The 27,473-nt window shown below is 43.2% G+C and overlaps 33 protein-coding genes and 1 non-coding gene across 34 annotated transcripts; 18 read left to right on the top strand and 16 right to left on the bottom strand.

Moving 5' to 3' along the window:
• Nucleotides 1-57: 57 nt before the first annotated feature.
• Eint_010890 (WD40 repeat-containing anti telomeric silencing-like protein) lies at nt 58-1,302 on the top strand (the record flags this gene model as incomplete). Its single annotated transcript, XM_003072265.1, has 1 exon — nt 58-1,302. One exon carries the CDS (start codon nt 58-60, stop codon nt 1,300-1,302), a length of 1,245 nt encoding a protein of 414 aa, XP_003072311.1.
• A 2-nt stretch (nt 1,303-1,304) lies between these two features.
• On the bottom strand, nt 1,305-1,568 carry Eint_010885 (uncharacterized protein; the record flags this gene model as incomplete). The annotated part of the gene is made up of 1 exon (XM_009163551.1): nt 1,305-1,568. The coding sequence occupies one exon, from the start codon at nt 1,566-1,568 to the stop codon at nt 1,305-1,307; it is 264 nt and encodes an 87-aa protein (XP_009161815.1).
• A 42-nt stretch (nt 1,569-1,610) lies between these two features.
• On the bottom strand, nt 1,611-2,516 carry Eint_010880 (aldo-keto reductase; the record flags this gene model as incomplete). Its single annotated transcript, XM_003072264.1, has 1 exon — nt 1,611-2,516. One exon carries the CDS (start codon nt 2,514-2,516, stop codon nt 1,611-1,613), a length of 906 nt encoding a protein of 301 aa, XP_003072310.1.
• An 83-nt stretch (nt 2,517-2,599) lies between these two features.
• Nucleotides 2,600-3,193, top strand: Eint_010870 (Tat binding protein 1-interacting protein; the record flags this gene model as incomplete). The annotated part of the gene is made up of 1 exon (XM_003072263.1): nt 2,600-3,193. One exon carries the CDS (start codon nt 2,600-2,602, stop codon nt 3,191-3,193), a length of 594 nt encoding a protein of 197 aa, XP_003072309.1.
• Nucleotides 3,194-3,257: 64 nt separating this feature from the next.
• Nucleotides 3,258-3,545, top strand: Eint_010860 (uncharacterized protein; the record flags this gene model as incomplete). The annotated part of the gene is made up of 1 exon (XM_003072262.1): nt 3,258-3,545. The coding sequence occupies one exon, from the start codon at nt 3,258-3,260 to the stop codon at nt 3,543-3,545; it is 288 nt and encodes a 95-aa protein (XP_003072308.1).
• Nucleotides 3,546-3,587: 42 nt separating this feature from the next.
• On the bottom strand, nt 3,588-4,076 carry Eint_010850 (uncharacterized protein; the record flags this gene model as incomplete). Its single annotated transcript, XM_003072261.1, has 1 exon — nt 3,588-4,076. The coding sequence occupies one exon, from the start codon at nt 4,074-4,076 to the stop codon at nt 3,588-3,590; it is 489 nt and encodes a 162-aa protein (XP_003072307.1).
• A 71-nt stretch (nt 4,077-4,147) lies between these two features.
• On the top strand, nt 4,148-4,627 carry Eint_010840 (ubiquitin conjugating enzyme E2; the record flags this gene model as incomplete). Its single annotated transcript, XM_003072260.1, has 1 exon — nt 4,148-4,627. The coding sequence occupies one exon, from the start codon at nt 4,148-4,150 to the stop codon at nt 4,625-4,627; it is 480 nt and encodes a 159-aa protein (XP_003072306.1).
• Nucleotides 4,628-4,631: 4 nt separating this feature from the next.
• Eint_010830 (thioredoxin) lies at nt 4,632-5,030 on the bottom strand (the record flags this gene model as incomplete). Its single annotated transcript, XM_003072259.2, has 1 exon — nt 4,632-5,030. The coding sequence occupies one exon, from the start codon at nt 5,028-5,030 to the stop codon at nt 4,632-4,634; it is 399 nt and encodes a 132-aa protein (XP_003072305.2).
• Nucleotides 5,031-5,199: 169 nt separating this feature from the next.
• Nucleotides 5,200-5,601, top strand: Eint_010820 (40S ribosomal protein S12; the record flags this gene model as incomplete). Its single annotated transcript, XM_003072258.1, has 1 exon — nt 5,200-5,601. The coding sequence occupies one exon, from the start codon at nt 5,200-5,202 to the stop codon at nt 5,599-5,601; it is 402 nt and encodes a 133-aa protein (XP_003072304.1).
• A 143-nt stretch (nt 5,602-5,744) lies between these two features.
• Eint_010810 (uncharacterized protein) lies at nt 5,745-6,227 on the top strand (the record flags this gene model as incomplete). Its single annotated transcript, XM_003072257.1, has 1 exon — nt 5,745-6,227. The coding sequence occupies one exon, from the start codon at nt 5,745-5,747 to the stop codon at nt 6,225-6,227; it is 483 nt and encodes a 160-aa protein (XP_003072303.1).
• Nucleotides 6,228-6,406: 179 nt separating this feature from the next.
• On the top strand, nt 6,407-6,838 carry Eint_010800 (uncharacterized protein; the record flags this gene model as incomplete). The annotated part of the gene is made up of 1 exon (XM_003072256.1): nt 6,407-6,838. One exon carries the CDS (start codon nt 6,407-6,409, stop codon nt 6,836-6,838), a length of 432 nt encoding a protein of 143 aa, XP_003072302.1.
• Nucleotides 6,839-6,928: 90 nt separating this feature from the next.
• Nucleotides 6,929-7,504, top strand: Eint_010790 (uncharacterized protein; the record flags this gene model as incomplete). Its single annotated transcript, XM_003072255.1, has 1 exon — nt 6,929-7,504. One exon carries the CDS (start codon nt 6,929-6,931, stop codon nt 7,502-7,504), a length of 576 nt encoding a protein of 191 aa, XP_003072301.1.
• Nucleotides 7,505-7,594: 90 nt separating this feature from the next.
• Eint_010780 (uncharacterized protein) lies at nt 7,595-7,930 on the top strand (the record flags this gene model as incomplete). The annotated part of the gene is made up of 1 exon (XM_003072254.1): nt 7,595-7,930. One exon carries the CDS (start codon nt 7,595-7,597, stop codon nt 7,928-7,930), a length of 336 nt encoding a protein of 111 aa, XP_003072300.1.
• Nucleotides 7,931-7,968: 38 nt separating this feature from the next.
• On the bottom strand, nt 7,969-10,125 carry Eint_010770 (trehalose-6-phosphatase; the record flags this gene model as incomplete). The annotated part of the gene is made up of 1 exon (XM_003072253.1): nt 7,969-10,125. The coding sequence occupies one exon, from the start codon at nt 10,123-10,125 to the stop codon at nt 7,969-7,971; it is 2,157 nt and encodes a 718-aa protein (XP_003072299.1).
• Nucleotides 10,126-10,277: 152 nt separating this feature from the next.
• Eint_010760 (uncharacterized protein) lies at nt 10,278-11,075 on the bottom strand (the record flags this gene model as incomplete). The annotated part of the gene is made up of 1 exon (XM_003072252.1): nt 10,278-11,075. One exon carries the CDS (start codon nt 11,073-11,075, stop codon nt 10,278-10,280), a length of 798 nt encoding a protein of 265 aa, XP_003072298.1.
• Nucleotides 11,076-11,158: 83 nt separating this feature from the next.
• On the top strand, nt 11,159-12,181 carry Eint_010750 (ranscription-associated recombination protein; the record flags this gene model as incomplete). Its single annotated transcript, XM_003072251.1, has 1 exon — nt 11,159-12,181. One exon carries the CDS (start codon nt 11,159-11,161, stop codon nt 12,179-12,181), a length of 1,023 nt encoding a protein of 340 aa, XP_003072297.1.
• An 18-nt stretch (nt 12,182-12,199) lies between these two features.
• Eint_010740 (RRM motif-containing protein) lies at nt 12,200-12,694 on the bottom strand (the record flags this gene model as incomplete). The annotated part of the gene is made up of 1 exon (XM_003072250.1): nt 12,200-12,694. The coding sequence occupies one exon, from the start codon at nt 12,692-12,694 to the stop codon at nt 12,200-12,202; it is 495 nt and encodes a 164-aa protein (XP_003072296.1).
• Nucleotides 12,695-12,753: 59 nt separating this feature from the next.
• Eint_010730 (zinc finger domain-containing protein) lies at nt 12,754-13,776 on the bottom strand (the record flags this gene model as incomplete). The annotated part of the gene is made up of 1 exon (XM_003072249.1): nt 12,754-13,776. The coding sequence occupies one exon, from the start codon at nt 13,774-13,776 to the stop codon at nt 12,754-12,756; it is 1,023 nt and encodes a 340-aa protein (XP_003072295.1).
• A 453-nt stretch (nt 13,777-14,229) lies between these two features.
• Eint_010720 (spore wall and anchoring disk complex protein EnP1) lies at nt 14,230-15,276 on the top strand (the record flags this gene model as incomplete). The annotated part of the gene is made up of 1 exon (XM_003072248.1): nt 14,230-15,276. One exon carries the CDS (start codon nt 14,230-14,232, stop codon nt 15,274-15,276), a length of 1,047 nt encoding a protein of 348 aa, XP_003072294.1.
• An 81-nt stretch (nt 15,277-15,357) lies between these two features.
• Nucleotides 15,358-15,924, top strand: Eint_010710 (uncharacterized protein; the record flags this gene model as incomplete). Its single annotated transcript, XM_003072247.1, has 1 exon — nt 15,358-15,924. The coding sequence occupies one exon, from the start codon at nt 15,358-15,360 to the stop codon at nt 15,922-15,924; it is 567 nt and encodes a 188-aa protein (XP_003072293.1).
• A 138-nt stretch (nt 15,925-16,062) lies between these two features.
• Nucleotides 16,063-17,442, top strand: Eint_010700 (alpha,alpha-trehalose-phosphate synthase; the record flags this gene model as incomplete). Its single annotated transcript, XM_003072246.1, has 1 exon — nt 16,063-17,442. The coding sequence occupies one exon, from the start codon at nt 16,063-16,065 to the stop codon at nt 17,440-17,442; it is 1,380 nt and encodes a 459-aa protein (XP_003072292.1).
• An 86-nt stretch (nt 17,443-17,528) lies between these two features.
• Nucleotides 17,529-18,185, top strand: Eint_010690 (uncharacterized protein; the record flags this gene model as incomplete). The annotated part of the gene is made up of 1 exon (XM_003072245.1): nt 17,529-18,185. One exon carries the CDS (start codon nt 17,529-17,531, stop codon nt 18,183-18,185), a length of 657 nt encoding a protein of 218 aa, XP_003072291.1.
• An 18-nt stretch (nt 18,186-18,203) lies between these two features.
• Nucleotides 18,204-19,496, bottom strand: Eint_010680 (RING zinc finger domain-containing protein; the record flags this gene model as incomplete). The annotated part of the gene is made up of 1 exon (XM_003072244.1): nt 18,204-19,496. One exon carries the CDS (start codon nt 19,494-19,496, stop codon nt 18,204-18,206), a length of 1,293 nt encoding a protein of 430 aa, XP_003072290.1.
• Nucleotides 19,497-19,540: 44 nt separating this feature from the next.
• Eint_010670 lies at nt 19,541-19,622 on the bottom strand. Its single transcript has one exon. It is a non-coding gene; the product is annotated as a tRNA-Ser (tRNA).
• Nucleotides 19,623-19,695: 73 nt separating this feature from the next.
• Nucleotides 19,696-20,268, top strand: Eint_010660 (uncharacterized protein; the record flags this gene model as incomplete). The annotated part of the gene is made up of 1 exon (XM_003072243.1): nt 19,696-20,268. The coding sequence occupies one exon, from the start codon at nt 19,696-19,698 to the stop codon at nt 20,266-20,268; it is 573 nt and encodes a 190-aa protein (XP_003072289.1).
• A 93-nt stretch (nt 20,269-20,361) lies between these two features.
• Eint_010650 (uncharacterized protein) lies at nt 20,362-20,988 on the top strand (the record flags this gene model as incomplete). Its single annotated transcript, XM_003072242.1, has 1 exon — nt 20,362-20,988. One exon carries the CDS (start codon nt 20,362-20,364, stop codon nt 20,986-20,988), a length of 627 nt encoding a protein of 208 aa, XP_003072288.1.
• Nucleotides 20,989-21,006: 18 nt separating this feature from the next.
• On the bottom strand, nt 21,007-22,014 carry Eint_010640 (HRD ubiquitin ligase complex ER membrane protein; the record flags this gene model as incomplete). The annotated part of the gene is made up of 1 exon (XM_003072241.1): nt 21,007-22,014. The coding sequence occupies one exon, from the start codon at nt 22,012-22,014 to the stop codon at nt 21,007-21,009; it is 1,008 nt and encodes a 335-aa protein (XP_003072287.1).
• A 3-nt stretch (nt 22,015-22,017) lies between these two features.
• Eint_010630 (thymidine kinase) lies at nt 22,018-22,704 on the bottom strand (the record flags this gene model as incomplete). The annotated part of the gene is made up of 1 exon (XM_003072240.1): nt 22,018-22,704. The coding sequence occupies one exon, from the start codon at nt 22,702-22,704 to the stop codon at nt 22,018-22,020; it is 687 nt and encodes a 228-aa protein (XP_003072286.1).
• Nucleotides 22,705-22,870: 166 nt separating this feature from the next.
• Nucleotides 22,871-23,179, top strand: Eint_010620 (leptin receptor; the record flags this gene model as incomplete). The annotated part of the gene is made up of 1 exon (XM_003072239.1): nt 22,871-23,179. One exon carries the CDS (start codon nt 22,871-22,873, stop codon nt 23,177-23,179), a length of 309 nt encoding a protein of 102 aa, XP_003072285.1.
• Nucleotides 23,180-23,205: 26 nt separating this feature from the next.
• Nucleotides 23,206-24,129, bottom strand: Eint_010610 (uridine kinase; the record flags this gene model as incomplete). Its single annotated transcript, XM_003072238.1, has 1 exon — nt 23,206-24,129. The coding sequence occupies one exon, from the start codon at nt 24,127-24,129 to the stop codon at nt 23,206-23,208; it is 924 nt and encodes a 307-aa protein (XP_003072284.1).
• Nucleotides 24,130-24,188: 59 nt separating this feature from the next.
• On the bottom strand, nt 24,189-24,632 carry Eint_010600 (thioredoxin-like protein; the record flags this gene model as incomplete). Its single annotated transcript, XM_003072237.1, has 1 exon — nt 24,189-24,632. One exon carries the CDS (start codon nt 24,630-24,632, stop codon nt 24,189-24,191), a length of 444 nt encoding a protein of 147 aa, XP_003072283.1.
• Nucleotides 24,633-24,689: 57 nt separating this feature from the next.
• Eint_010590 (uncharacterized protein) lies at nt 24,690-25,493 on the top strand (the record flags this gene model as incomplete). The annotated part of the gene is made up of 1 exon (XM_003072236.1): nt 24,690-25,493. The coding sequence occupies one exon, from the start codon at nt 24,690-24,692 to the stop codon at nt 25,491-25,493; it is 804 nt and encodes a 267-aa protein (XP_003072282.1).
• An 80-nt stretch (nt 25,494-25,573) lies between these two features.
• On the bottom strand, nt 25,574-26,878 carry Eint_010580 (eukaryotic translation initiation factor 2; the record flags this gene model as incomplete). The annotated part of the gene is made up of 1 exon (XM_003072235.1): nt 25,574-26,878. The coding sequence occupies one exon, from the start codon at nt 26,876-26,878 to the stop codon at nt 25,574-25,576; it is 1,305 nt and encodes a 434-aa protein (XP_003072281.1).
• A 95-nt stretch (nt 26,879-26,973) lies between these two features.
• Nucleotides 26,974-27,417, bottom strand: Eint_010570 (uncharacterized protein; the record flags this gene model as incomplete). The annotated part of the gene is made up of 1 exon (XM_003072234.1): nt 26,974-27,417. One exon carries the CDS (start codon nt 27,415-27,417, stop codon nt 26,974-26,976), a length of 444 nt encoding a protein of 147 aa, XP_003072280.1.
• Nucleotides 27,418-27,473: the final 56 nt, after the last annotated feature.

Below are 27,473 nucleotides of genomic sequence, written 5' to 3'. Positions count from 1 at the left end.
TCCATTACAACGCTTAAATGATAACACTTGATGCCAGCCCATAGAAGTTTAAGAACAATGATCGAAATGTCGAGGGACGAGATAAACCAGCTAGTTTACAAGTATCTTGAGGATGAAGGATACATATACACTCTTTTCACATTTAAGAACGAGGCAGCCCCCAGCGACAAACCTTTACCCCATAGTCTGATATCTCTTGTTGGAAAAGGACTGCAGTATCTGTATGGAACTAAGCATCTTCAAGGAAATTCAGTGGTTGCCTGTGAAACCAGATTCTGTCTATCGGAGGAGCATGTATGTGGCTTTCTGAAGAAAGAACCTCCAAGTTCCAGAGAAGATCATATCTCTGAAGAAAAGGGAACCATGTCGGTTGATGTCGAAGAAATAAGTCTTGACAGGATGGGGGTTGGGCTCCTTTCCTGCTGGAATAGAGACTCCCTGGGGATTTACACTGCAGCTGGGGAAGTTCTTGGGATTGGGAGTGAAGGTCTTCGATGGAAAAGAGAGATGAAGAATCTGACATCGCTATCCTGGAACGACGATGAGCTAGTTGTTGGGAACGAAGGTGGAGAAGTAATAACTGTTAATGTGTCAAGCGGAAGGACAAGAAGCTATGCGTGCCATAGCAAGAGCGTCACAAGAGTAAGGCAACGAGGAAGAGGAATTCTTTCTTCTGGAAGAGATGGACGCATTGTTATGATGAACAATGGAATTACAGAGGTGAATGTCTCAGAATGTGAGGTAGAGGATGTTGTATGGATGGGGGAAAATGAAGTTGGATGCAGCCTAAGTGACTTTTCTGTTTCTTTTGTGGATGTTAGCGAGTCGAAGGTGTCTCGAATTGGCACCCACAAAGGCCAAATCAGTGGAATGGAGTATAATGAGTCGATGCTATCAACATCATCCCATGACGGTACCTTTGGGGTGTGGGATGTCGGGTCTATGGAGGGAAGTAAGATAAATGCCCACGAGGGTGGTGTCAATGACCATAAATGGACAAATGACAAGATTGTGACATGTGGATCTGATAGGCTTGTCAAGTTGTGGGACATTGAGAAGTCAACACCTGTCTGCAGGTTAGAACACAAAGACAAAGTTTTAGCAGTTGACTGCTCCTCATATCTGATTGCAAGTGGCTCTTTGGACGGAGAGGTAATACTTAGTGATTCCAGATGCAGAGAAGTTTACAGATACAAGGTGGACGGAAGTGTCTTCAAACTTTTATTTTCTACAAGTGGGTCATACTTGTGCATCTGTATATCTGGTAGCTCACCGAAGTTGATAAGTCTTAAGCATCTTTAGCATTAGCCTGGAGATCTGTCCCTCCACTCCTCTGCCGTTGTCTCAACGAAAGTAGAAACCCTTATGGAATGCCAGCATATCTCATAACCACAAGAGCATAAATACTTAGTTCTTCCCTTTATCACACACGCTCCTCCTACTGTGAAGTAGTCGACTGAATGGACTCTTTTCTTTTGTACACTCTCTTTGTCGAGATAAGCAATGTCATCTCCCACTATTAGATAAATTGTTTCTCTCTTCATGTCCTTGAGATTCCCCCAGTCCATTGGGCTTCATTGCAAAATATCAAGAAAATCAAATCAGATCCTTTATAGGAATCTGTCAGGCCCAAATCTGGTAGGATCGATATACCTGTGTCCTCTGTCGAGGGCATCAATGGCAGAGATATCTTCCTTCGACAACTCTTTCAGGTCGATGTTTTCTTTCAGATGTTCCTTAGACTTACTCCTTGGAATCACACAAATCCCCTGGGAAGTAATGTAACTGAGTATTACTTGGGACGGAGTGCATTCGTATTTCCTGGCTATGCTCTTGATGGTCTCGTCATCTCGAACCTTCAGGGGTGAGTCCGATGCCGATCCAAGGGACGAATAGCTTACAACTTGGATATTCTTGGACTTCATGAATTCCACAAGTTCCTTCTGGTTCAAGTATGGATGTAGTTCAATTTGAGCCACTGCCGGGAGGATTCTGCATTCCTGGAGAATCTTCTCTGTGTTGTCTTTGCCGAAATTCGATATCCCAATCGACTTTGCTAGGCCAAGGTCAACAAGTTTCTCCATCTTCTTCCACAGAGAGACCGGGTTAAACTTCCCAACACTGTATTTTTTTCCGAAAGACTCTACAGTACCGTCGGGTGCCGGATCGAGTGCTACAGGCCAATGGATAAGATACAAGTCCACGTAGTCTGTCTGAAGGTCATTCAATGTATTTCTCAACGCATCCTCAGGGCATCCGTGGAAAGTATTCCAAAGCTTCGAGGTTATGAACAGATCTTTTCTTTGCACTACACCTTCTTTAAACAGTTTCCTTAGAATGTTTCCTATAATCTTTTCATTACCGTATATAAATGCAGTGTCTATGTGCCTATATCCCATATCGAGCGCGTTTCTTATTGAGCATTCAAGAACTTCCTCGTCCTCCAGCCCCCATGTTCCAAGACCCACAGTGGGCATCTCGTTTCCGTTGTTAAGCTTCTGAGTTTTGCAGATCATTCTAGGGCTTTCGGAACCTGGAGATTTATGCTTGACAGATTTCCAAACATAGAATAGATTTGATAGGTTGAAATCACCCTATAATGAAGGAAAATTATGAGGATGATGGGGAAAGAGTATTTCAAATGATGTACAAGTGTAACAGACCCACATCCAAGTCTGAGGTGGTGGCATACTTCAAGGGAGAGATAGGAGGAACAGGAATACAGGAAATCCTAGACGATCTGGAGCAGGAGGGAAGACTGGTAACAAAGACTTATGGAAAGTCAAAAATATATCTTGTCAACCAAGATCTATTTCAGAATGAAGAGGATGTTAAATTAAGTGCCGAGCTCCAAGAATATGAAGAGAAAAAAAAGTTGCTTGAAGACGAAACCAATGCGATCAATATGGAGATCCGGATGCTTGATAAGATGCTGTCCATTGAACAGCTGGAGGAAAGTATCGGGCTTCTGGATAGGGCAGTTGGAGACAACTCTGAAAGACTTGAGAACTTCAGAAACGGAGAGAGGAAGGTATCCAAGAAAGATATGGAAAGCGCCCGAAAGAGTTATGAAAAAGCACAGTCCGGGCTCAAGAAGATCAGAAGGATATTCAATGAAGTTGTTGAAAGGCTTTCCGAGGGGATGGATATGAAGAAGTCCGAGGTATATGAAGAAATTGGGATTGAGGTCTGATTCCCAGGAGCAGGTTTTTCATATCATTAAACGGCAATATTTTAGAAGTGTAAAGATATCCCTTATGAGAAACAACAAGCCGATAATTCTAACGAAGAAGAAGCCCGAAGACCAAAACAAGCCGAAGACAGCGGCCTTAGAAGACTCCGAACTTAAGATGGTGAGCAAGGAGGCTGGGGATTCCATAGCAAATGCAAGGACTCGGAAGGGAATGTCAAGAAAAGATCTGGCTCAAAAGATGAAAAAAAATGTATCTGTGATCGATAGTTGGGAAAGAGGTGAAGCGGTCTACAATGAAAAGATTGCACAGGAGCTTGAAAGTATCCTTGAGTTCAAAATCAATTGGAAATAATAAAGGAAATTTGCTTTTATTGTAGGTGTTTAAGAGATGGGCTCAAAACGACTGGTTTCTGATGCTTTGTAAAAGAGGATTGTCTTTATCCCGCTCCTCATTATAGTATTTTTCGATGAAGTACGTTGTATTGGTCTTGTTCTCCATGCACAGGGAGTATACCAGAGATACAGATGCCTTGTAATGGTCTGGGGTGAAATCCAGATTCTCGAAGACACCAAGGGCTTTGAATGCATTTTGGATGCCGACTATATGCCGACATGCATCCGACAGCATCAGGGCACTGGAATTGTATATGTCCTTGCTCTTCAGTAGGCGGACGAGTGCTGGGAACTTTTCCTGGACCTTTGGATTCAAAACAGCAGCATAGTTTGACAGAATGATGGAGAGATCCTGGACAAACTTATTTCTTTCTTCTGGATCACTGGATGCGTCTATTCCGTTTAGGGCGTTTTCGGTAGCCAAAGGATATGGGTTTAGAATCACTTGGATGTTTTCCTCGTCAGACTCGGTAAACGCTTCTCTTTCCATTAGGGCTGCAAAACGAGGCCTTTTCTGGTCATTTGGCTGTAGTTTCTTTTGGCCTCTGGCACATCCCTTTAATGGCAAATCTGGAAAGGCTTTTAGCAGAGCAGGAGAACTTAACTAAAAACAGAAAGTACAAGTTTTATGCAGTTCCGGTACCTAAGAAGCCGAGAAGAGGTATAACAAGATGGGAATGTGGAATTCCTGGGCCCCAAGACAGTGTATACGAAGGATCTTATTACACACTTTACGTGGACTTCCCAGATGACTATCCATTCAGCCCTCCACAGGTTATGTTCAAGCATCCTGTGTACCATCCGAATGTATATCCTACAAACCAGGTATGCCTCGATATTATTGGAGACAGATGGAAGCCCAGTTTGAATGTGATGAATGTCTTGTGCGGAATTCAGCAGCTGCTTGGAAGTCCTAACACACGCAGCCCTGCAAACACAGATGCTAGTGCATGTTTCAAAAAAGACCCACAAAGATATATAGAGAATGTAAAAGAGAACATCAGGAAATATCACAGCAGACCAGAATGGAAGGGACTATAAAAGTTTATTGAGAACAGCCCTGCTTAAACAAATTCCTGTGTCCATTGATGAGCTCTTCAAATTTCTTGATGTTTGAGCCAATGATCCTGCTTAGAGTTTTGCCGTTTATTTCATCGGTGCTCCTTATCTCCTCCAAATCTTTATCTACAAGCACAATTGTTGGAAATGCTGTGATGTCAAACTTGTCCCAGAGATCCGCGTAGGAGGATGTTCTTGTTCTTCGAAGTTCCAAAACATTGACCTCCAGGTCTGTTTGGTACTGCCCAAGCTTCTCCTTTAGGTCTTCGCACGGAGCACATCCCTCTGAAGAGAATTTCAGAAGAACCGGCTTTCCTATCTCTCTTACCTTTGCACTAATCTCGCCGGTGCTCATCCCACTGCAGTCGCGTACAACAATTGGCATCTTGGGGTTGTTTTGTTTACCAATAAAATGCATTCCAGAATGTTTTCTGGAAAAGTAATATGAAGACTTTTAGAGCAAAGTCCCGCAACAACAGGGTGCTATGGTGTTTCTATGGCCTCGGCATCTTTGGTTTGTAGGAATGTTAACGAAAGAAAAAATTTACCCTCCAATGAGCGAAATGCAAGAACCGATGATGGAGCCGGAGATGACCCTCCAGGATGCACTTTCGAAGGTGTGCAAGGTGTCTAGGACATATTGTAAGCTAAGCAGAGGGGCTCGGGAAACAACAAAGAAAATGCTTGCAGGTAAAATGAACTTTGTGATGCTTGCAGAGGATGCCGAGCCAAGAATTGCAAAGCTTGTTACACTTCTGGCAAAGAAAAAGGAGATTCCAATTATCTCGATTGAAACCCGCCTTGAACTTGGAAAGATTGTTGGAGTAGAGAATGCCAACTCCAGTGGAAAAGTAAAGACCAAAGGATGTTGTGTTGCAGGAATCCAGGACTACTGCGAGCAGACATCTGAAGCTGGGTTTGTTCAAGCTGCTTTACTAAAGGGGGTTTCTTCCTAATAAACGCTCTATTTATTTCTTTTTGTTTAAATAACGTTTCTTCCTCTCCGAGCCTGGAGTTATTGATTGGAGCTCTTTAAGGGTCTAAAGGGAGATATAGGGGTATTGAATGGTATAGAAAATCTTGTAAATGGATCGGAAATATGGAGTCATCTGATAGGAGATCCGGATCTTCCATGTCGCTGAAGAAGCTGGGGATGATTGTGGTGATATTCTTTTTTATCATGGGAGCAGGACTTACATTCATCTACAAATACCTTGGTAGAAAGGATCCTGGAGCTGGCGAGCCAAAGGCAGAAGGCATGTTTAAGATTTCGATGAGAAGAGGTGGAAACAGCTCAAGCTCTAGTGGAGGAAGAATGAGTATTCTTTCCATGGATGCAAAACATGTACAAAGAATGTTCGATGTAATTCTTGAGGATATTAACAATGCAAGAGAAGCATACTCGGATATTTTACAGCTCCTGAAAGAGTACGAAAACAACAGCCAATTAAGCGAGAGGACCAGGAAATTTATCAAGATGATGTTGATGTTTTTGGAGACAGGAGCCCAGAAAGAGTCTGAAGACTTAAAGATTATCAGGTCGGTGGCTAACATAATACTCAAGCGCCTTCCTAGAAAATAAATTTACAAGCTTTCTTGACCTTAGTGTATACCAATTTTACTGTGTTTTGTTTGGAGAAGAGAAGAGGCGCTTATGAGCCGTAGTGAAAAGAGAATGGTCAGGACCCTGGGGAGCTCCTTTTTCTTATAAGGCAAATATGCACCAGAACACTTAAATTGTCAAAAAGAGCAGGAGATATCATGCGAACTCTTGGAGTAGGATTGATTTCAAAGCTTGTCTTTGCCATTTGGATGCTAAATATAGCAGCAACTAGCAAGTCCAAGAAGGAAGAGATTTTCAATAGTATCTGCGAAGTGTCTCCATCACCAAAACTAATTAACTATTACTTTAGTGATGATCAACTCAAAGAGTTCCTGGAATGGATATGTAGAACAACCGACACCATTTCCGACAATATCGACGAAATCAACGTTACCGTAGAGCTAATAAAGAAAAGCAGAGAAGGATTGTCGGAGCCTGTCCGGTTGGTTGGAGATCTCTTTGTTAGTATATTTGCAACCATAACAAAAAAAGACTTAGAGTTTTACAGCAAACTATCTCGACTTGTTCTTGTCAAGCTGATTAACACTCCAGACATCATCGAAGAGATGATGAGTAGTGGAAAGGAGTAAAAATAATAAACAAATATGCAAGACACAGGTATGTTCTATCTCGGGCGATCAGACAGCCTGTAAAATATTTTCAGACAGACCCATAGAGAGATGAGCCTCAAGGGAGCTGGGGACGACAGCAGGGAAAGCACCCATAGCAATCATGAAACTGTTTACTCCTCTGATGGTTGTGACGCCAAAGATGCAGCCAGCAGCATATTTAAGCCTGTGAACTTGGAAGGCCTCAAGAGTAACAGAACCATCTTCGAAGACCTTGGAGGAGAGAAAAAGCAGGCAAAAGAGTCCGAATTTCTGAAGAAGCCTGTGGCCAAGGCCCAATCAGCCATGAAGAGTGAGATTCCTGGAGTGGTATTCAAGGCAACGGCAAATCTACACAAGTTTGCAGGGGAATGGGAGAACATAGGGCCAGGGTCTGTATATGTGACGAAGAATAAGGAGAAGAGATGCTTTTTCATCCGAGACGGGGTGATGATGAGTGCATTTGACTTCCTTGTGACATATGACACCAGACCTACGAAGAAGAGGTTGGGGGTATGTATTGGAGTCAGAGAGATGTCTGAAGGAAAGTGCACTGAGCAGCCTTATTGTGTTGTTTTCAAGAACGAACACGATGCAAATGAGTTTGTGAGTGTGATGAAGTTTAAAGAAGATGGGCCAAATCCATGAAATTAAAAGAGATTAGGAAGTGATATTTAAGCTTTGATTTATGTATTGGTGTTGATACCGGTATACTTGAGAACGGCTGGACCCCGGGTAATGAATAGCATAGCCGAAATAAGCGACTACCAGAAGAACATCTCGTTGGAGTTTATTCTGATCAAGTATCTAGAGACAAACAAAACCAAAGACAACGACAAAATTGACGTGTGGCTGGTTGGAGACGAGACAGGGACAATGGAGTTTGGAATATGGAACTGTTCGTTAAATCCAGGAGATGTAATATACTTATCTGGAGGATACACGTCTCTGTTCCAAGGAAGCAAGCGGCTCTTTGTGTCCAAGACCGGATGGATCAGCAGGGTGAGGACATTCAGGAAGACATTCAAGGCAAGCGAGTGCCATCAAGAAATTCTCAGGGATTTCTTGGCATAGAGACCGTTGGGAAAAGGAGAACACAAAAAATGAATCGTTTATTCCAGAAACTTTTGGAGAAGCGCTCTGAAGCTTCTTGGATCCTTGATCCTGTATGCTGCAGATGTATTCTTATCGCCTATTTTAACAGTGTAGCCCTTGCATAACCCAAACATTTCTTCATCGGCAATGTCGTCTCCGGCACATAGAATAAACCCATCCCCTGCCTCTTTTTCGACCTTCTTTATGACATCGTACTTTTTGCAGCTTCGGACTTCAATCAAGTAATTCCCTTCTGTCACATTTCCCTTACAAATTCGCATAAGAAGTTCGAAAAGAGCCTTGGCTTGTTTCACTCCCACAAGAGAAGGCACATTCCTGAAGTGGAAGGTATATCCTGTCCTCTTCATTTCTATTTCCGATCCCGGCGTCCTTAAATGGAAGAATTCCCCTATCTTCCAGGTGAGGTCTTTCTGTGGAAATGAAGGGCCCTCTTTCCACTCTCCGTTAATTCTATGGCACGCTCCATGCTCTGCAAAAACTTCGATTTCCTTTGGGAAGAATTTCTCCGAGTCCTCCAAACTTCTTCCTGTGGATATTACGACCCTACAGATCTTGCTTAGCTTTATGAGCATGTCTCTTATCTCCTGTGTTGGTGTTGCCATGGGAGGATGTGCAACAATATCTGTCAATGTTCCATCATAATCCATAATCAGCGTTCTAGTCTTGCTTTTCTTGAAATCATCTACTATTCTTGCTACATTTGTATCTTCTTTGTCATCCAGATTGATTTGGACTGTCTCCTTCTTCTCTTCCTTTCTTCTTTTGACCAATGTTCTTTTTACATCTGCATTTTCACACTTTTTCTTCTCCATGGACAGCGAAAACCTTGTGCTGGGCTCCCTAGTCTCTAGATCAACCTCATACTCAATTCCGCAGGCATCTAGGAAGTTTGTCATAAAGTGTTTTTTCCATTCCATCTTTCCAATAACTTGTCCAGGATTCTCTCTTCCGCTTCTTCGAGACAGCTTCTCATTGATTTCATCGGCCACATCAAAGAAGTCGTATGGATTTCTTGAAACTATAGGAATTCCAAGGAGAGAGCAGAATCCTTCCATTTCGGGGCAGTGGCATAGATCACAAGCCTTCAGTGCAGAAACAAATTCAGAATCATTTGTCGGAACAAGCATCTTGGTCTGAACCCTGTAGTTTATCTCAAGATACTCCCGAAGCCTCATCACCTCGGTCTGTTCATCAAAGTTCTTTCCTAAAGCTTTTGTTATCAGAAACAAGATCGTAACCTCTTTGCCGTATCTCGACAGATATGCCTCAATACCAAGAAGGTGTGTACAGGAGTCAAATGGAACGAGAATAACTTCCCCATTCCCAAGCCCTGAGAGCTTCTGGACTTCAAATGACGCCTTAAGAATTGCATTCTTGTCGATTCCTCTTTTTCCCACACAAGTCTCAGGCGCTTTTGAATTCTCGTATCCCGGATTTCCCATGGGAAATCCTATCTTTTGGGAGGCCAATAGATCAAAGGAATCTTTTGACGAGCTATCGGCAAACTCAATGTACTTGCAGCTGAAGATTGACCGAAATATCTCCTCGCAGAATGGAATGCATTTGACCAATGGCGAAAACGGAATACAGAAAGACATTCCGGTTGGAACCAGCCCAAGCATCCCAGGAAGAAGAAGTAAAGAATGGTCCATCACCAGCACAACATCTCCATCCTCATAAACCTCCATTATCTTCTCGTAATACCTTGTATTATACTCTTTGTACTCCTCGAACATACGAGAATGGTCGAGATTCTTTTGTACAAACTCATAGGTGTTTTTCTTTAAAATCCTTTCAATCATTCTTGAGTATTCCACCTTCTTTTGAAAGACCGGGTAGCATCTATAGCATTTCATCGACTCCTCAATCTTTCTTTCTTCTTCGTTTGAGAAGGCTTCTGGATCGTAGAACCCAGGAATTCCCACAAAAAACATCTCGCTATCATCCAGCATGTCGGGAGACATGAAGTGAGGCTTTGCAAAAAGCTGTATATCTCCTCTTTCTTTCTCCCCGAACTCAATTGGGATCTTGCTTGCTTTGTCCACATGAGAAATATTCTTCAGGAGAGAAGAGATTCTTCTTCTTATTGTTTCCTCAGGTTCCATCTTCGACGCACATATGGGAAGCTCATCCACAGCAGCTATGATCTTCATTTCTGAAAGCCCATGCCAAGATATTATATACCAAACCTCCTGCTTTCTGAACAAATCAAATTCCGTACATCAAACATTTTGACAGATTCCCTTTTCCCCATACATCCTACTCAAGGAGACATTCCAGGAAATCCAACTCAAAACCATGCCAATTATACTTTTTTTATTGGTTTCAGGACAGTGTAGGCATGTTCGTGCTTCTTGGGTTCCAAAGTTCTCTGGGCTTGGAAATACTCTATCGACAATCCAAATCTGCATATAAACTCCTTTGTAGACTTCCTTGCTTTGGAGATGGTGGAGAAGTCCAATGACCTTAGCATGGCTTCCATTTCGCCTACATCTCCTACTGTAGCTTCTACTTCTCCAGCCCTGCCATTCTTCCATGACTGTCCATACACCAATGACCCGTTGGTGAAGTCAGGCCTACATAGTAGTGCTGTAAACATCTCCTTGAGACCTCCTTTGAAGTGCTTCTTCAACTTCTCCTTGGGATCGTCCTCAAAGCACACCACTTCATCCATGGATTTAAATGGATAGGAAATGTTCTCGTAGTGGTTGGACCACACATACACATTACTGTAGAGATTTTCGAATATCCCCACCCAGTATTCCAACAGATTTCCTGGGCTCAGAATCCTTTTTTCCTTGTTTGAAGAGCTACCATTAAATATATACTCCCTTTTCGGAGTACTAAAGCAGCAAGAAATCTTGGGCGAGAGAGCCTTAAGAACCGATATTATAAACCTTTTAGTATGTCCTCTTTCATATCCGGTTGTGTCGATGTTCTTTATGTAAACACGATCTCCAATCTTTTGCAGCGACACACCTGCCAGAAGCACCTCTCTATTAAAGAGGAGGCAAAGATATCTTTCGTCCACCATAAAAGCTTGGACTCCAAGGCTGGACTCCCCGCATAGGCTTTTCATGTGCTTCTTTATCTCCAAGTTCATGGCAGGGTATGAACTTTTCGGATAAACCCTACTTCTCGGGATTACAGAGACTTGCTTACTAGCACTGCTAGTAGTATCCCTGAATGGAATGGGTAGAAGCAGTCAATTCGAAAATAGAAGCTGAGGATGGAGAGTATGTTTCGCAGCTATTTGGCACAAGTACAGATATAGATGAGAGACTGAGGAGCATGGACCTTTACAAGGTTGCAAGTCCGTTCAGCACTCTTCTTGGATACCAAGCAGAATTTTTGGCAGAGAAAAGTTACGGCTCGTCCGAACAGCTAATAAGAAATGCAGTGGAAACCATTGGGAGAGAAAAGTGGACAGGACCTATCATCAAAAGAATTGCACACGGGCTTCTTGAGCTTCGAAACCAAAGAAATTCTGGAAGGATGAGCAGGCTCTTGTTGGACATGTATAGAAAACTGCTGGAGCAGGAAAACCCATCATTTGCCTATGTTGGAAATGCCCTGTTCCAGATGTACCTTGAAATGGGGAAGTTCCGGGCTGCGGAAGATCTACTAATTGCAGCAAGGGAACCCCCGGCCAGATCCAAGGGCCACTATGTGTTCCATTACTATCGAGGAATCATTAAAATGCACCAAGAGGATTTTAAAGAGTCCTATCTGTCGCTGGAAAAGGCATTTAAATACGGAAGGTGGAGAAAGATAATGGCGCCTATTTATTTCACTTCATCTTTACTTGTCAACAAGTCTCCCAAGAGTATATATCTGGAGAAGTTTGAATGCAGTTATCTATCCAAGCTGGCCTTTGTAATTAGAGAAGGGATGTACATGGATGTGGACGATGCAGCCAGAGAAACACTCAAGGAGATTAAAGACTATAATCTCGATCGAATAATCTCAGCCCATTGCCCGCTCGTGTGCTTTAACAACCTGGTAGACAAGATTTACCAGCGGTACGGACACGACAGCAGACTCGACATCCAGAGAATTATCGAGGAATTACCGGAGATAGACTTTAAAGAGATCATCTGCCTCCTGAGCAGTGTGATTGGCTTTGGAAGACTAAGAGGGTACATATCGATTGGTCGGAAGGTGGTAGTACTCAGCCGGGTAGATCCTTTTCCAACACTTTCCAAATGACCAAGCAGATGAGGTTCATTATCTAGCTATTTCCACAGAGAGCCCTAAACTATCAATTGCAATCCCTCGGAGGTCTTTGATGAACTTCATGGCGTCGTCCTTTGACTCCAGGGTCACAAACGCAAAGCCTCTGAACAAGCCTGTTTCCCTGTTCATGACAAGGTTTGGACTCATAAAAAAGACATTTGTGTGCTCTTTGATAATCGAGTACAGCCTGTCTCTTGTCATATCCAAAGGAAGGTTAGAGAGCTTGACACTACATGTTTCAGGACGCTTGATTGTAGGAGGGACATAGGCATTGGATGCAGTAGGCTCCTCTAAGGAAGGCCTATAGGGTGCACACTGCTTCTGCTCCTCTTCCCTGTACTCAACATCTATTTCTGTTGTATAAAGATTAAACCTCGGTGCCGTTGTGCTTTTGATCACCCTTATCTTACTTGTGTCTCCAAAAGGCTTTATGTCTTTTCTCCTTTCTATTTCTTTTGAATCCGGCTCGAACTTCACTATCTCCATTGGGATTCCAATTGCAATGGTTTTAAAGGCCGGCTAAAATGAAATTCACAAAGATTTATTTACATTCCTAAATATTCAAATACAAAATCAGATATCTTTTTGTTGAAGGGTCTATCTGCTCCTTCTTGTTTCAGGGCCCTACTCTCTGATTTCCTTTTGCAAGGACTAGGCACATAGAATAATGAGGTCTCCTCCTCCATCCATATTTTTGAATAGTTGCTTTCCCAAAAGGGTCTTTTTAGCATAATCTCCTCAGAGGATTCCTCCTCGACAATGGGCTCGAAGGACTGCTTGGGGGACCTGTGGCCGATGCCTGGGCCATGATCTTTGCCCGAGTAGCTATTGTAAACCACTTTCAATCCCCATTCTTCCTCTCCTTCCTTTCTAGAACTCTCTGGGCAATAGAGAAGACCTTCTTCCGACGATAGCATATATCCATCGATTTTTGCGAAAACAACCTCGTCATGTGGATTGTCTATCTCTATTCCCAGGGCTGCTTCGTGCCTCTTGTCATCCTCTTCCTGATATCCATGAAGAGAAAGATTAACAATATCAATGTTAGGAATATGGATGAAGCAGCATCTCTTACCATAAGGACAACTCCCTTCTTCCCAAAAGGTCTTGCACGTCTCTGTCTTGTACTTTGGATGCCTTTGGACATACCTAAGCTCGGTCTTGCTGTGTGCAAATTGGCACTTGTCTCCATACTTGCAATAGCCTATTTCTGTATGGCTCCTACACATTTCTGTCTTGTAAAGCTGATATTTCTTGTTGGCGTGAGATCCTTTTCCTGATGGAGGATATCCTTGGGTAGTAGCTTTGTAATCATGAGCTTTCTGTCTTCTTTCAAAAACGCCTTGCTCCTTAGTGTTTGATGGTGTGGAAACATGAGATATAGAGCCAACATGGGATAATTTCCCATTATCCTTAATGCATGAGCAAATACCTTTAGATCTGAAGGTCCTTTTGGCCTGAAGACATTGGCATTTGATCGAGTGGTCCTCCTTGCAGTCGCTTGTGTCGATGCTAGTTGTCTCTATCGTCCATGGATTCCTGCCCACTTTCCCTCCAAAAATGTCCATGAACCTTGAGTTTATATGGAGTAAAAGATTTGTATACCAAGCAATGCTAAAGTATGATTAATAGATAAATTCACCTTAAATCAATAAATTAATTTAAGTTGGGACAGTCCTGTGATCTTTGGATAAATTAAATCTCTACTCGCATCTCCTCTCTATAAACATGTATTCAACCCAGACCATGTTCAGTTTCTCCTTTCTGCTCTCTTATCTCCCTTACTCCAGGCTTGGGCTTTGGAGATAGCGCCATTACCCGATCCTGTACTGGGAAAAATGTCATCTACTTTCAAGGGTCATTATAGATCCATTAATTTGATGTTGAAGAAAGTGATGTACTCTGTCTAATTGTATTCCCTGAATCAACAATCATATAGCATCCAAAAGGAAAAAGGAATGGTCAAAAAGACTGTTCTTTAACATTTTAAGGCATATATTGATTGTCCGAAAGGGGAATCAATGAAGCTCTTGGGACTACTGATCTCTGCATTCGGTGCTATCAATGCTCTGAAGATCAAGGCTCTTTATCTTTCATGTGATTATGAGCTGAGGCCCTACAACGCCGTTATAGATTCCCAATGCATGGCATTTGCTTTGAACGGAAGCAACATCCACGAAGCCATAAGATACCTTAACGCAATGAACATTGACAAGGCATATGTGCTGTACTGGAATGACCATGACCTCCACCAGAACCCAATGGTCCTTCACAAGAATGGAGCCCTCGCACCCTTCGACAGGTACACAAACACAGCAAAGCATGTCCTTTGCGTCGAAGCTTGCTCATGCCCCGGACCTCAGAGCAGGCCCGTGGTCTGCCCTGAAAACAATGGCGCATCAGTCTCTTCCCCATGCCCCCCATGCGGCCAGGGAAACAACACAACAGTGTGCGACAAGGTTGTTGTCAACCCCCAGCCAGTCAAGCCCCTGCCTGCTCCTTGCACACCCTGTGCTCCTTGCGAGTCAAGCAGCTCCGAGAAGTCTGAGAGTAAGGAGTGCATGACCTTCCCAAGGATATGCAAGAAGAAATGCGGACCAAGACATGGAAGGTCCCCAAAAAAGGTCGAGATTGTAAAGAGCCAGAAGACATACACATTCGACATCGAGAGATACAAACGAAGAGGAGATGTTGTTGTCAGAGTCTGCTCCCAGGATTGCAAGGACAAGTTCGAGAAATTCGTTCTAACCAAGACTGGAGAGATCCGTAAAGGAAAGGACAAAAAATGCATTCCGGAGCCTCTTCCAGAGTGCCTCCAGTGCCCAAAGAATCTCTACAAGCTTAAGAGCGGAATTGAGGCAAAGGTCTGCAGCGAAGTTTGCATGTACATCAATAGCAAGTGCGAGATCTTCGTGCTTATTGGAGACTGTGATTTCTACAAGGTCGTGATGAACGAGCGAAGAAGAAAGCAAAGCAGCTTCCATCTTAAGAAGATCAGAGGACAGAAGCTTAGAGAGCTTATCAGGCAAGGACTCTTCGGTGTTGAGTTCTCCCCTCTGAAATGCTGATGTAAATAAAAGCAGACTGTAAAAATACATCTTTGGTCTTTTTGTATCCTCAAGCTAATGAGGAAAATCTAGGTTACCCTGATGATGCAACTCGGACATTTGTTTGCAGGCCAGATTGCTGTATACATTTCCTTTTTGTTGATTGTGGCCATTTCCGAAAGCAGGATCATTCCTTCAGGAGTAAACTATCTTTCCACATGCTCTTTTTTGCGTGTGTCGGAAGCTAAGGGGGTGTTCTGCTTTCTGTTCTCATTCTCCACAACAACCATTGGATTTATGCTTGAGACGATGCGTTCGATGGCAAAGATATGCAAGAACGACCGGATGAAGTACAGGGTGATGAAGGCCCAGCGCGGGTTCACCTACATGGCACTAGTCCTGCTCATCAACTTCCTCAGTGCATATATATTCAAGTCCTTGAATGACAGAACAACCAGCCTACTTGTTCTGGGATTAGTTGGTCAAACATTCTGCTCGTTGACGGCTTTTTTTGGAATGGACATGCTGAACACTTTCTTTTACCTTATCTTTGTGATGTCCAACTTTGGAGTGCTCCTTCTCACATATGTGGTTGGATTCGATCGTGTGTTCATGAGCCTAGGCAGTTACCTTGGAAAACTCAATCGGCCCCCTTTTAAGGTGGATTAAACCCTTTGACTTGTTCTTTCGTTGTAAGTTCTCGCCTGGTCTTTCTATTGATTTCTCGGAATCTCTCGATTGGTTGGACAGCCTGTCAGAAACTTCATTATTTTTATTCCAGATAAATACCAAGTCTGTCGGCTCTGCATGAAACTTCTGGTTGTAAGCAATCGCCTGCCGATAACAATAAAGAAAGGAGAAAATGGATTTGAATACACAAGGACAAGCGGAGGACTGGTGACTGGTCTGAAAAGCATCAACGATACAATTAGGTTTGAGTGGTTTGGAAACATAAGCGGCACCGAGCTAGACGAAGAGGAGAAGGAAACAATAAGGAGAAATTGCTGGGAAAAGTTCCACTCAATTCCTGTGTTCATCGATCCGGTACTAAATCACGACTGCTATGATGGTTTCTGTAATGCCATCCTGTGGCCTATACTACACTCCTTCAAGGATGACGTTGCATTCACCATTAAGAACTACAATGCATATGTAGAGTACAACAGGATCTTCTGTGATAAGATATGTGAAACCATCGAGGATGGAGACATTGTCTGGGTCCACGACTACCATCTGATGATACTTCCTGAGATGTTGAAAAAGAAATCAAATAAGAACTTCAAGATCATGTTCTTCCTACATACTCCGTTTCCACCTGCGGAGATGATGGAGACCCTTGCATGCCGGAGGGAAATAGTAAGTGGAATGGCCCACAGTGATTTGGTTGCATTTCACTCGTTCGATTATGCTATAAACTTCCACGACACGTGTGCAGCGAACAACATCGAAGTAAGGACCCAGCTGGATGCAATTCCGATCGGGATAGATCCCGAAATGTTCCGGGACACACTGAAAGAAAAGAAGACGATAGAAAGAATAGAGGAATTCAAAAAGATGTTCCAAGGAAAGAAGATCATCCTGGGAGTGGACAGGACTGATTACATAAAAGGAATGCCCCACCGTCTTAAAGGATTCCAAAGATTCCTTGAAAAGTATCCCGAGTTTATTGGTAAGGTTGTGTTTCTTCAAGTCGGTGTTCCCAGCAGAACGAGTGTTAAAGAGTATTCTTCATATACTACCAAACTAAACGAGCTTTCATCGGAAACGAACAGTAAGGTTGGATCAATTGAAGAGATGCATGTGTACTTCCTCAATAAGAGTGTAGACTTCAACGAACTGTGTGCCCTGTATGCAGTAAGTGACATGCTTCTTGTGACGTCGTTGAAGGACGGGATGAATCTTGTTGCCCTGGAGTATGTCTCATGCCAAGACGAAAAGAATGGAGTACTCCTACTGAGCGAGAGTGCAGGGGCTTCGACAACTCTATGTGGAGGACTGGAGATAAATTCATGGAATATTGAAGAGATTGCAGATGGCATCCAGAAGGCCATCGAGATGCCGGTCGAGGAGAGGATTGAAAGGCATAAGATCAACAGAAAGGCTGTCGACTCCTTCACGTCTGTGAAGTGGGCAGAGAGAAATCTGGACGGTCTTTCCAAGGACTGGAGAAAGTCGCTTATGTCCTGATGGGATTGTTCTGCAAATAAACTGTGTTTATTTGTCTTCTTCTTGAAGACCTGAAATATTATCTTGCTCTCCCAAACCCTTCGAGAATGTTTTTCCTGTTCCTGGCACATGTTTTCTCACAAACCTTGTTCTATTTGGACGAGACAAAGGAGGTCGAAAGTGCTCTAAGACTGAACGGGCAGACCGTGGTCCTAATGCAGGCAAAGGTGTTCCATAGGACGTCCCCCAGTCTCCCGTGGAAGGAGGCAAAGGGGATCAATGCTGGAATCAAGCTTAGCATATACAAGTCAGAAGGGGATTACAAAAATGCAGACCCAGACCCAAAGAATCTTATATTCAAGGATGTCAAGCATGAGACATTCAGCACATTCTTTTACACAACCCCCGACACAGGATACTACACAATGGTATTTTCTCTGGAAACAGATGTCACGGGAGAATTGGCACTTGGGCTTTCTATCTATGAGGGAAGGCCCTGGACTCCCGAAATTGTTTCCGGCACAGACTACCAGATGGAATGGCTGACAAGAAAGATGAGCGATTTACTTTATGTTTCGAAAAACAACTTTGATCTTCAGAAGCTGGACGACTGGGATGAGGTTGAATACACAAGTCTGTACAACAGCATCTTTAAGCTCATAAACAGAATAGTGCTTCTTAAGATAGTTACAATATTTGCCACTTTGATGTACATCAATAGGAAAACAAAGGAGTTCTATATATCTAAGAAGATAGTGAAATAAAGATGTTTTTAGCTTGTTTTATTGCTTTCTTTGGTGTAGATCTATGACTCTGAATCCAGGGTTCTTTTTCTTCTCGGGCTCTTTATATCTTGTAGGCTCCTCCGAGGTGAACTTTGGAAACATGACTTCCTTCCTCAAGGCCTTTATGCTACCCTCTACCACACTCTGTTTAGGCCCAAAGTGCCCCGACTCAAATAGTTTAAGTGCTAATGCATCACCAACTGTTCCCGACACTTTGTTGAATGCTTCCTTGACATCCATGGAGCCCTCTAGAAACCCGTTTACAATTTCCTCTACCTCATCCGCAGCCCCCTTGCATATGCGGTCTATAGCCATTCTACGCCTCTGCTGTTTTCTTCTTTCTTCCTCTAAAATGGCTCTATCCAAGTATCCAGGAAGCCCAGACCCAGTATTGGAAGTATCCATCCTTTGAGATACATTGGGGCCTGGAGGGAGCTGAGATCGGACTTCTCTTCCACTTGGATCTACCACACTCACCTGGGGAAGTTGCCGTCTCCTCTTGAACGGGTTCATCACAGGAACATTGCATTTCCCAGCCATTGGAATCTCCAGCAGTCTGATATCCACTCCATGGAACCTGGTGAGATGCTCGAAAAGCTCTGTTTGATAGGGAAATACATAGCACTTGTTTGTCTGGCATGTCTGGAAGCTGCAGCAGTAATGGGCACTTTTGTAGTGTGTTTCCAAGTCCTTAAAGCCATTATAGTACTGATATTTTGTTCCTGTCATGTCACAAACATGGCACAGCTCGTGCTTGAGGTTACAGTGTCTCTTTGCGTCGTCGGAATCAAATAGATAGATTTTACAATGAATGCAGAACACATGTCCTTCAAATCCTTCTTCCCGAAGACTTCCATTCTTGTGGTCTCGGATTGTGTCACTTCTATAGAGTTTGATTTCATTCCAGAAGTCCTTTCTGTTTTTGATGCATTCAAAGCAAAGAACAAGTCCATGCTGTGTGTAGTGTTTCTTGAGCTCCATCAAAGTTCCAAGCTTGGCGTAGCACTTTTGGCACTTGTTGGACAGAAGGTCCTCCATCTTCTCTCTCGCATAGTCTCCTTCGTAGAAGACATCTACCGGAACCTTCCTGCCCTTCCATGGCCGTTTGGAAGACTTTCCAGTTGTTAGGAGTGATGAAAAAACAACAGACTTGGAAGGCCTTCTGCACAAAGGACAGTTTGGTTGCATATATAGAAACACAAGTCTTGCAGAGCATGTCATGCATAGCTGGTGGCCACAGGTGTATGTTGCAAAGATGTCCATGGCTCCTGTGCATATTTGGCAGTTCATGGGCTGAAGACACTGGGATTTCATAGGGATTTGCAACAAAAAAGCGAAGGTGACAGGATTCGAACCTGTGAGGGCGGTGCCCATTGGTTTTCTAGACCAACGCCATAACCACTCGGCCACACCTTCTAAAGTGTCCTTTGCACACAAGCAAGGTACCACATCACTTCAAGACTTTAAAATCCTTCTTCACCCAGCATACATGGAAAACAGTTCCAAAAGGAATGCTCATTTCCACACCATTCCAAAAAAAAAAGTTCTTCCACAGTGGAAAGACTCCGAGTTGGACGCCCTGGACACCGGTATACTCTGCTTTGGCACAAACTGGGCTATGATACTAGAGAAGTATGGAAGATATCTTGGATCGGATAAGGACGAACGAGAGATAAAAAGACAGTACTACGAAAACATTCAGGATAGGTGTTTAAGGGAGTTTGATATGAAGCATGCAATTGTGGTCAACATGTATGGAATGCCAATCTACAGAAATGGAAGGATTGTATACTTCTTTTGTGTTGATCCTCTCCCGATGCTGAAAAGGATGGTTGAGAAGAATAGAAAAGAGTATCTGGAGAGGGAAGACATCTTTGTGGGCACACATTTCGATTCTGTTAGTAAGATGCACCAGTACAAGGTCTCTCTGGATGATGGGCTTGTGGAAGTGAATCCTATCTCGACAGTCTACATGGAAGATAAGGTGCTGGAGTATGAGTGGAAACATGCCATAAAAAACCATCTAAGAAAGCATCCGTACGAAATCTGCATGGATCCATAGGGCATGAAAAGAGCCATTCTCCACAGAATAGCAGTAAAGCAATTAAGCAGGCGAAATCCATATGGAATTTGCCGAGAACTGCAGCCCCTCATAATGGAGGGCGGAGAATGCAGTAGACCATCTTCGAAAATCAAACTGCACATTTACAGCAAAGTTCCAAGAAAAAAGCATGTTAGTGAAAACCTTTTTGTAAGGACCTATACTAAAAATCCAAGGAGAAAACCTAAACCTTGGACACCCGAGGAGTCGGAAGCACTGATCAAAGGAATCAAGGAGTTTGGGCATGGGAAATGGAAAGAGATTCTGGAGAAGTACAAGGATGTGTTCAAAGAGGACAGGAAGCACATCGACTTGAGTGATAAGTTCCGAGTGATGAGCAAAAAGGCGTCCTACTACTACACCACAAAGATAAACTTCATCGAAGTCAATGACGAAGGAGAAGAGATTTCAAATGAATTTGGAGAGAGGCGTGTGTATCCCTCCAAATTCCCCTATTCTGCAGCAAAGAAGGCTGGGTTATACAGGCTGTCCTCTGGAATGAAGGAGGCAGTGATTAACATACAGGGAGAAAGAAACGGAGTTGTAGTTCGGCACAAGTATCATGTGACTAAGTCTCAAGATTCACGCTCTGGAGTCCATCTGGTCAAGATAGGCAGTGAAACCATAGAAAAAGTCAAGGAGATAAAGAATTTGCCAAAGACCTTAGATTCCAAAGAATAAAATCCTTTATTGTTATTTTTAGCCGTCGATTGTCACAGGAATTCCCGAGATGTATTCATTTCCCACAACAAAACTCTCCTTTTTGACATCGAAGGCAAGCTTGGACTTGCATATTGGACATGTCTGCTGCTGCTCACACCACATCTTCAGGCATTCGATGTGGAAGCAGTGCCCACAGGCCAGCTTTTTCCCGACCTCCATATCATCTCTGCAGATTGCACAGAAGCCATCTCCCGACCCTTCTACACACTTCTCAAGCTCCTTGCATAGTCTGAGATAGCTGAGAAACATCTTAACCTTCGAAATCAAGGCATCCAATATCGTCAATGCAGACCGGAAGAGATTCAGGGGAAGCCTGTAGTTGATGGAGGTGATTCCTATGAATAGAGCATAAACAAGAAGCATGATACTCATGTAGGCTATGTCAATATAGAAGTTGTACAGAGATCTCTTACCATCGTCATCAGACTGAATCAAGTTCATGACACATATGTTCTTTATAGAGGCAATCACAAGAAGAGTGTATTCGAAAAGAAAGAGGATCTGGCCAGTGATGGAAGAAATGCAAGAAAGGGTGAACAAAACCACCATAAGCCCAGAGAATAGGGATATCCCATATGCAAGCCCATACAAGGAGGGATAGACATTCCTTTTGATCCTTGAGACCAGCAGCCAGTTCAGAGACTTCACACAGAGGAGCATAACAAAGAGAAGACCATTCCTGAAACTGACATCGCTGTCAAACGTAGATACAACAAGAAGAAAGTCGGTCAAGAAATAGAGCAGAGACTCGTTGAAGTTGCTTATCTCCTCGGGCCGGAGGCTTTTGAACACTCTATCTATTACCAAGCCTGCCAAGGAACACATCAGGAAAATCAGAAATGTGGCGTGGAGGATGTGCACTGTGCTGTTGCGTGTTGTAGTCGTAAGGATATTGTACATAGTCCAGCTCCCATGAGTTACCTTCATAGTGTATATAGCAAGTAGGATGAAATGTGTGGCCCCATAAGCAACGATCTTCTTCATTGTTCAGGGTACCATGTTTGTAAATTCATTCATAGAGGGTCCAGAGTATGAAACACATTGTTTGTCCACGGAAATACTTCTATTGTAGAGTTTCGAAAACCGAGCTTCCTCAGATGTCGTCTTCTCCACCCAACAAACATGGCATACAGAAACAAACTTCTCATTTCCTTCCTCGCAGACATCGATGGAGGGTCCAGAAGTATCCGCCTTTCCATCAATGTACTTCAAGTGGAATCTCCCGCTCTCCATACAGAAGTAACACAGAATGTCAAACTCAGACATCTTGTCACACAGTTCAACCAGTCGTCTCGATCCTTCAAAAAGATTCTTCTTGAAATCTGTAAGAAGCCCATAGCACCACACCGAAACTCCATAGATATCCACAACCTCTCTCAGTTCCTCTATTTGTTTAGAGCTCAGAAACTGTGCCTCATCTATAAACACCATGTCCACGCCCTTGTAAGAAACATCCCTCTTGAAGTTAAACTTAGAGTCAACATACAGGTTGCATTCCATCTCGGTCCCACATCGTGATTTTATCACAGATCCTTTGTATCTTGTATCGGTCTGGGGTTTCACAAGGAGCACCTTTCTTCCTAGGGAGGAGGCATGCCTTGCCTTCAGCAGCATACTAGTTGTCTTTCCAGAGTTCATCGGAGAAGTCACAAACCTCAGAACTCCCCTTGTCATCTGCTCAAGGGGCTGAGCCGCCTTTTATACTTTGAAGTCTAAAAAACCGCCAAATCCTTCAATTAAAAAGAAACTAACTTTATACCAAAACATTTCCTCTATTTCCAGAAACAACCTTCTGTTTCAAACTCGAGAAACTATAAAACACTTTCAAATCAGGAAACAAATGCCAGCAGAAGACTATGCCAGCAGTCACGAAGAAAGAGTTCATTGGGGATTCACAAAGATTTTAATGATAGTTGTACTTTACGGCTTGAGCTTGGCATGCATCATCCTCGGCCTGAAGCCGTTGTTCGACATGGAGTTCGAAATCAAGAGTTTTGCAAATTTGACCTTCGTTGCATTCCATGCATTCTACATGTTCAGTTTCATGGCTGTCCATAAAAAAAGCCACTTCATCTTCTGGTCCATAACATATTTGTTCCTAAGTGGGATCTCTCTTCTCTTCTACTTCTACGAAGACTTGTTCCTGTGATCAGGGACTCTTCCAGATGCCGAGTCTTACACCTTGTCATCTAGAGAAATGTAGGGCCCTTCTCCATACCTGCACTCCCCAGTGCATTCAACTCCAAATTCCTGATAGAGGTCCATTTCCTTGGTCTCTTCTGTAGGTATCTCTTTTCCAAAGAAATACAGGCTTAGCTCATTCATAAGCAATTCGATCTTCTTGCTGTTGAAGTTTCCATGAATAACCTTGATGAACTCGGTGTACATCGGGGAATATATCCATCTTAGCATGCTGGGTAATGTCTTCGAATAAAACCTTCTAATTATTGCATCTCTCTTTCTTCCCCTCATTTCATCTCTTCTAAGCCTCACTGAAAGGACCTTAGAGGCACAGTTTGCCATGAAGATCTTAAGGATCTTGAAGTCTCCCAGATCAAGGGATCTGTCCACAAACTCGTCTTCAATGGGCTTACTACTGTGGTACGGATCAAACATCTCGATGTTGAAAATCTTATCGCAAACCGTGTTGAATCCCTGAACTCCTTCTATTATTACAACATTAGGCATGGAATTTTTCTCCTTCCAAACAAAGGCCTTCCCATAGGTGGATCCAGAGTATGTTCTGTGCTCAAGAAACGGACTTTTGTCTCTTAGTCTCTTCAGAACACAGAAGATGCTTTCCCAATCGAGTGCAGCCGGATTGTCAAAGTCGTAATCTTCTTCATCAAGGTCTGGGTTTATAGGTTTGAAGTAATAGGAGTCTAACGCAAGCAAATATGTGTTGATCCCGTTTCTATTTAGTAGCCCATGAAGTCTCCTTGCAAACGTGCTTTTTCCACTTGAGGTGGGCCCTTGAATACATATGATATATCTTCGTTCCGGATCATAAGGCCCTTCAAAACACTTTTCCAGTATACCTTCTATCCTTTTAGAATCACTGTCGCATTGCACATCCTGATTGCAACGCTCAGATGTCATCGGATGGGGATAGTTTCCATCGCCCTTTTGTAGAAAAATCTCGGAGAAATTCCATTTAATCATATGCTGGATATAGGTTTAAATATGTTGCTGTCTGAAATCCTTTTCTTAAGAGCTTCCAGGTCCAGATTATCTCCAAGCTTCTCAAAGCCAACAACCTGGTCCACAAAGTATCCGTCCTTGAAGAATCCCAGAAATGGCAAAACTCTTATCTCAAGCTTTCTTGTTACAACCGGACATATCTCGGCATTTACTCTATAGAATCTAATTTCTGGAAAGCAATTCTTTATCTCTCTTACCCTCTTGTCCATCGTCTGGCAGCGGCCAAACTCTGGCTTGTAGAAATGGACTATCATTTTCAGTGACTTGGTCTTCTCTATCAACTCCCTCTCGGATGTGATGTCCTCTACATTTCCGCTTAGCTCTTGGATTCTTTTTTCTCGGTATCTCATGAAAGCCTCGCCATCCCTTGGAATCCCAATGTCTTCTTGGCCATAAGGCATGGGACTCTAAGATTTTTTGCTTAAGCCAATAGAACTTACAGACGGTCGATCCCCTAGATGTGCAGTCCAGAGGACATAATAAGGGAGGCTTCAATAACTACCACAGAGCCAAGGAGATTTCCTTCTCTGGAAACAGTATCGGGGCTGGAAATCCCCAGGACAGCATCCATAAGATCACTAGACGACCTAAACACAATGTATAGAGAAATGGAGTTTCCTACAATTGAAGAAAGGATGCTTGAAGATCACATGGCCTTGATAGATGTTTTAAACAACCTGAGCATCGAGTATGATAGATATGGATTGGAGATTTCCTCAGAGCTAGAGGAGCTGAGAAAAAAACAAGAGAAGATATCTCTCTGCAATGAGTATGAAAAGGAATGCGACATCCTGGAAGTGGAACTAGCCAACATGAAGCAGAAATACGAGGAAATGAAGAGATATAGCCAATACGATATAGAAGACCTGAAGAGCAGGCTTGAAGATCTTCGGAAGATGTTTAATGACATGGAATATGAGAAGCTGCATGCAAGCCTCCTTTCCAAGGTTTGGAGGTTTTTAGAGGAAGGAAGCCTTCCGGATGAGGATGTCATCAGTTCCCTTTCATATATTAAGGAAAGCAGAGAATACTCTTGCACCATCGAGAAGATGCTTGTGATTGAGGAGATTGAGAATTTGTCAGATTCTCACAACAAGATTATTTGTAAGCATCTGGTGCTTGAAGAATCCATTGAGTTAGATCGTCTAGGAAAGATGGTGGGGATGGACAGAGCAACACTCTTGAGAATAGTTTATGGGCTTCTGAGTAAGGGGATAATTGTATTCGACAGGTCAGGGGACCGGATATGTCTTCAGAGGTGATTTAAGAACCCGATTAAAATGTTGAAGGACAGATAATCTTTATTTCGATAGCTATTCGTACTTTCCCAAGCCTTTTATTGTTACTTGGAATCTATTTCGACACTGTACTCCGGCTCAACACATATCCCACTCTTGATCTCCCCGTGGCCTATCAGTCTCCAGTGGTTGTTAATCTTCCTTGATATCGCTATTCTTTCTCCAATCTCACAGCATGCAGGCTTCACAAGATCAAATTCCCCAATGGTCTCTCCGATCTTCCCTATCACACTCCCTGTTGTTGTGCTTCCTATGTTCAACAGCACATGCTCTCCCTCCTTCAGCTTGAAGTTCCCTTGGACTGTCGTTTTTGGGAAAAGACTGTACTCGACAGTTATCCTGTGGAATATTGAGGGGAGAAACCCAAACTTCCCCATCACCTGCCCAACCAGCTTGTCTGCCTTACAAAACGAGGGATCCATTGTTGTTCCAACACCTATTAGTCCTCCAGGATATGCTTCATCAAGATCTGTGTTTTCTGCTTTCAAAGAAACAATCTCAGAGACAAAAGGCCGGCATACAAACTTGTTATTTTTCTTTGTCACCAGTCCCGGTCTTATCTCAATTTTGTCTCCAACCTTTAGCATTCCTGTGACAAGACTTCCCCCAATCACCCCTCCAGACATATCACTCACCTTGGTTCCAGGCCTGTTGACATCAAAACTTCTGATGACAACCATCTTTGGATGTGCTGCAGAGTCCCTTGATGGTTCTGGGATGTAATTGACAATGAAGTCCAGAAGTGCTGGGATGTTGACTCCAAGTTGGGCTGCCGTTGGAACTACAGGCCCCGAAACATTCGAAGTCTTCAGGAACTTCTGGATTTGATCATGCTGCTCCAGTGCCTGCTCCCTCGAGACAAGGTCGATCTTATTCTGTACAACAAGAACCTTTTTGAGATTCATAATCTCCACTGCAAACAGATGTTCAGTGGTCTGGGGCTGTGGACAGGGTTCGTTGGCTGCTATCAGAAGCAGTACTGAGTCCATTATGGCTGTTCCATTCAGCATCGTGGCCATCAGAACATCGTGCCCAGGACAGTCCACAAAAGACACATGCCTTACCAGGTTCAAGGTGCCTCCACACTTCTTGCAAGGAAGCTGGTCCGGGCTTGAACTCCCAAAAGACTGGTAGCAGTTTGGTCTGATGCATTTGGAGTCACACTTGTATATCTTGGCATTGGCATACCCTAACTTTATCGTAATGTTACGTTCAAGTTCAGCCTTGAACTTTATTGTGCTTATTCCGCTTATTGCCTTTACAATAGTGGACTTGCCATGTGCAACATGCCCAATAGTCCCGATATTGAGGGTGGCCTGCTTCTTCATGATCTCAGAGACATCCTTCATCTTTTAGGGAGGCGAAAATTGTCTTACTTTCACAAGAAAAATTTTCCAGAAGGCCTGCTTCTCCTTCCAAAGGCACATACAAATACTCTTCTACTTTAATTCCTGTTGTCTCGAGGTGTGTTGTACACCCGGCATCCTCGGAGGTACGAGTCCCAGGACTTGTCTATATTCTGCATTATCAAGCCAAACTCGTGAATGCACTTTTGATAGAAATCATCGGCACTCTCCTGGGCCCTCTTGTATTTGTTATAGAGATAGTTTACAGATCGTTGGTAGGGGATCCTTAGAATCTTTGATGCATGTTTTATATTAGTTTTTGTTATAGGCTGCTGCCTACTAATGAAGAAGTCCTCTAGCGCAGATATTTGATCGATCGAGAGGATCTTGTAGTGCTTGACATTCCTCTTCCATATGTTTTTCTCGTCCTCCTTTCTTCCAGAGGCTTTTTCGCAACGGATGGTCTCGACATCACTCCCAAATAGTATATCAGACAGCTTTATATCATCTGTGTTGGTAAACATTAGGGCTTTCCCTACCATGGAACAAGATCTATGTATTAAGAGTTTCCCTATTTGGTGATCAAAACAAATATATC

This window comes from Encephalitozoon intestinalis, chromosome I (genome assembly GCF_000146465.1).
Source record: "Encephalitozoon intestinalis ATCC 50506 chromosome I, complete sequence".
NCBI lineage: Eukaryota > Fungi > Microsporidia > Unikaryonidae > Encephalitozoon > Encephalitozoon intestinalis.
The sequence above is the reverse complement of the archived record's forward strand: the minus strand, read 5'-3'. Positions and strand labels throughout refer to the sequence as shown.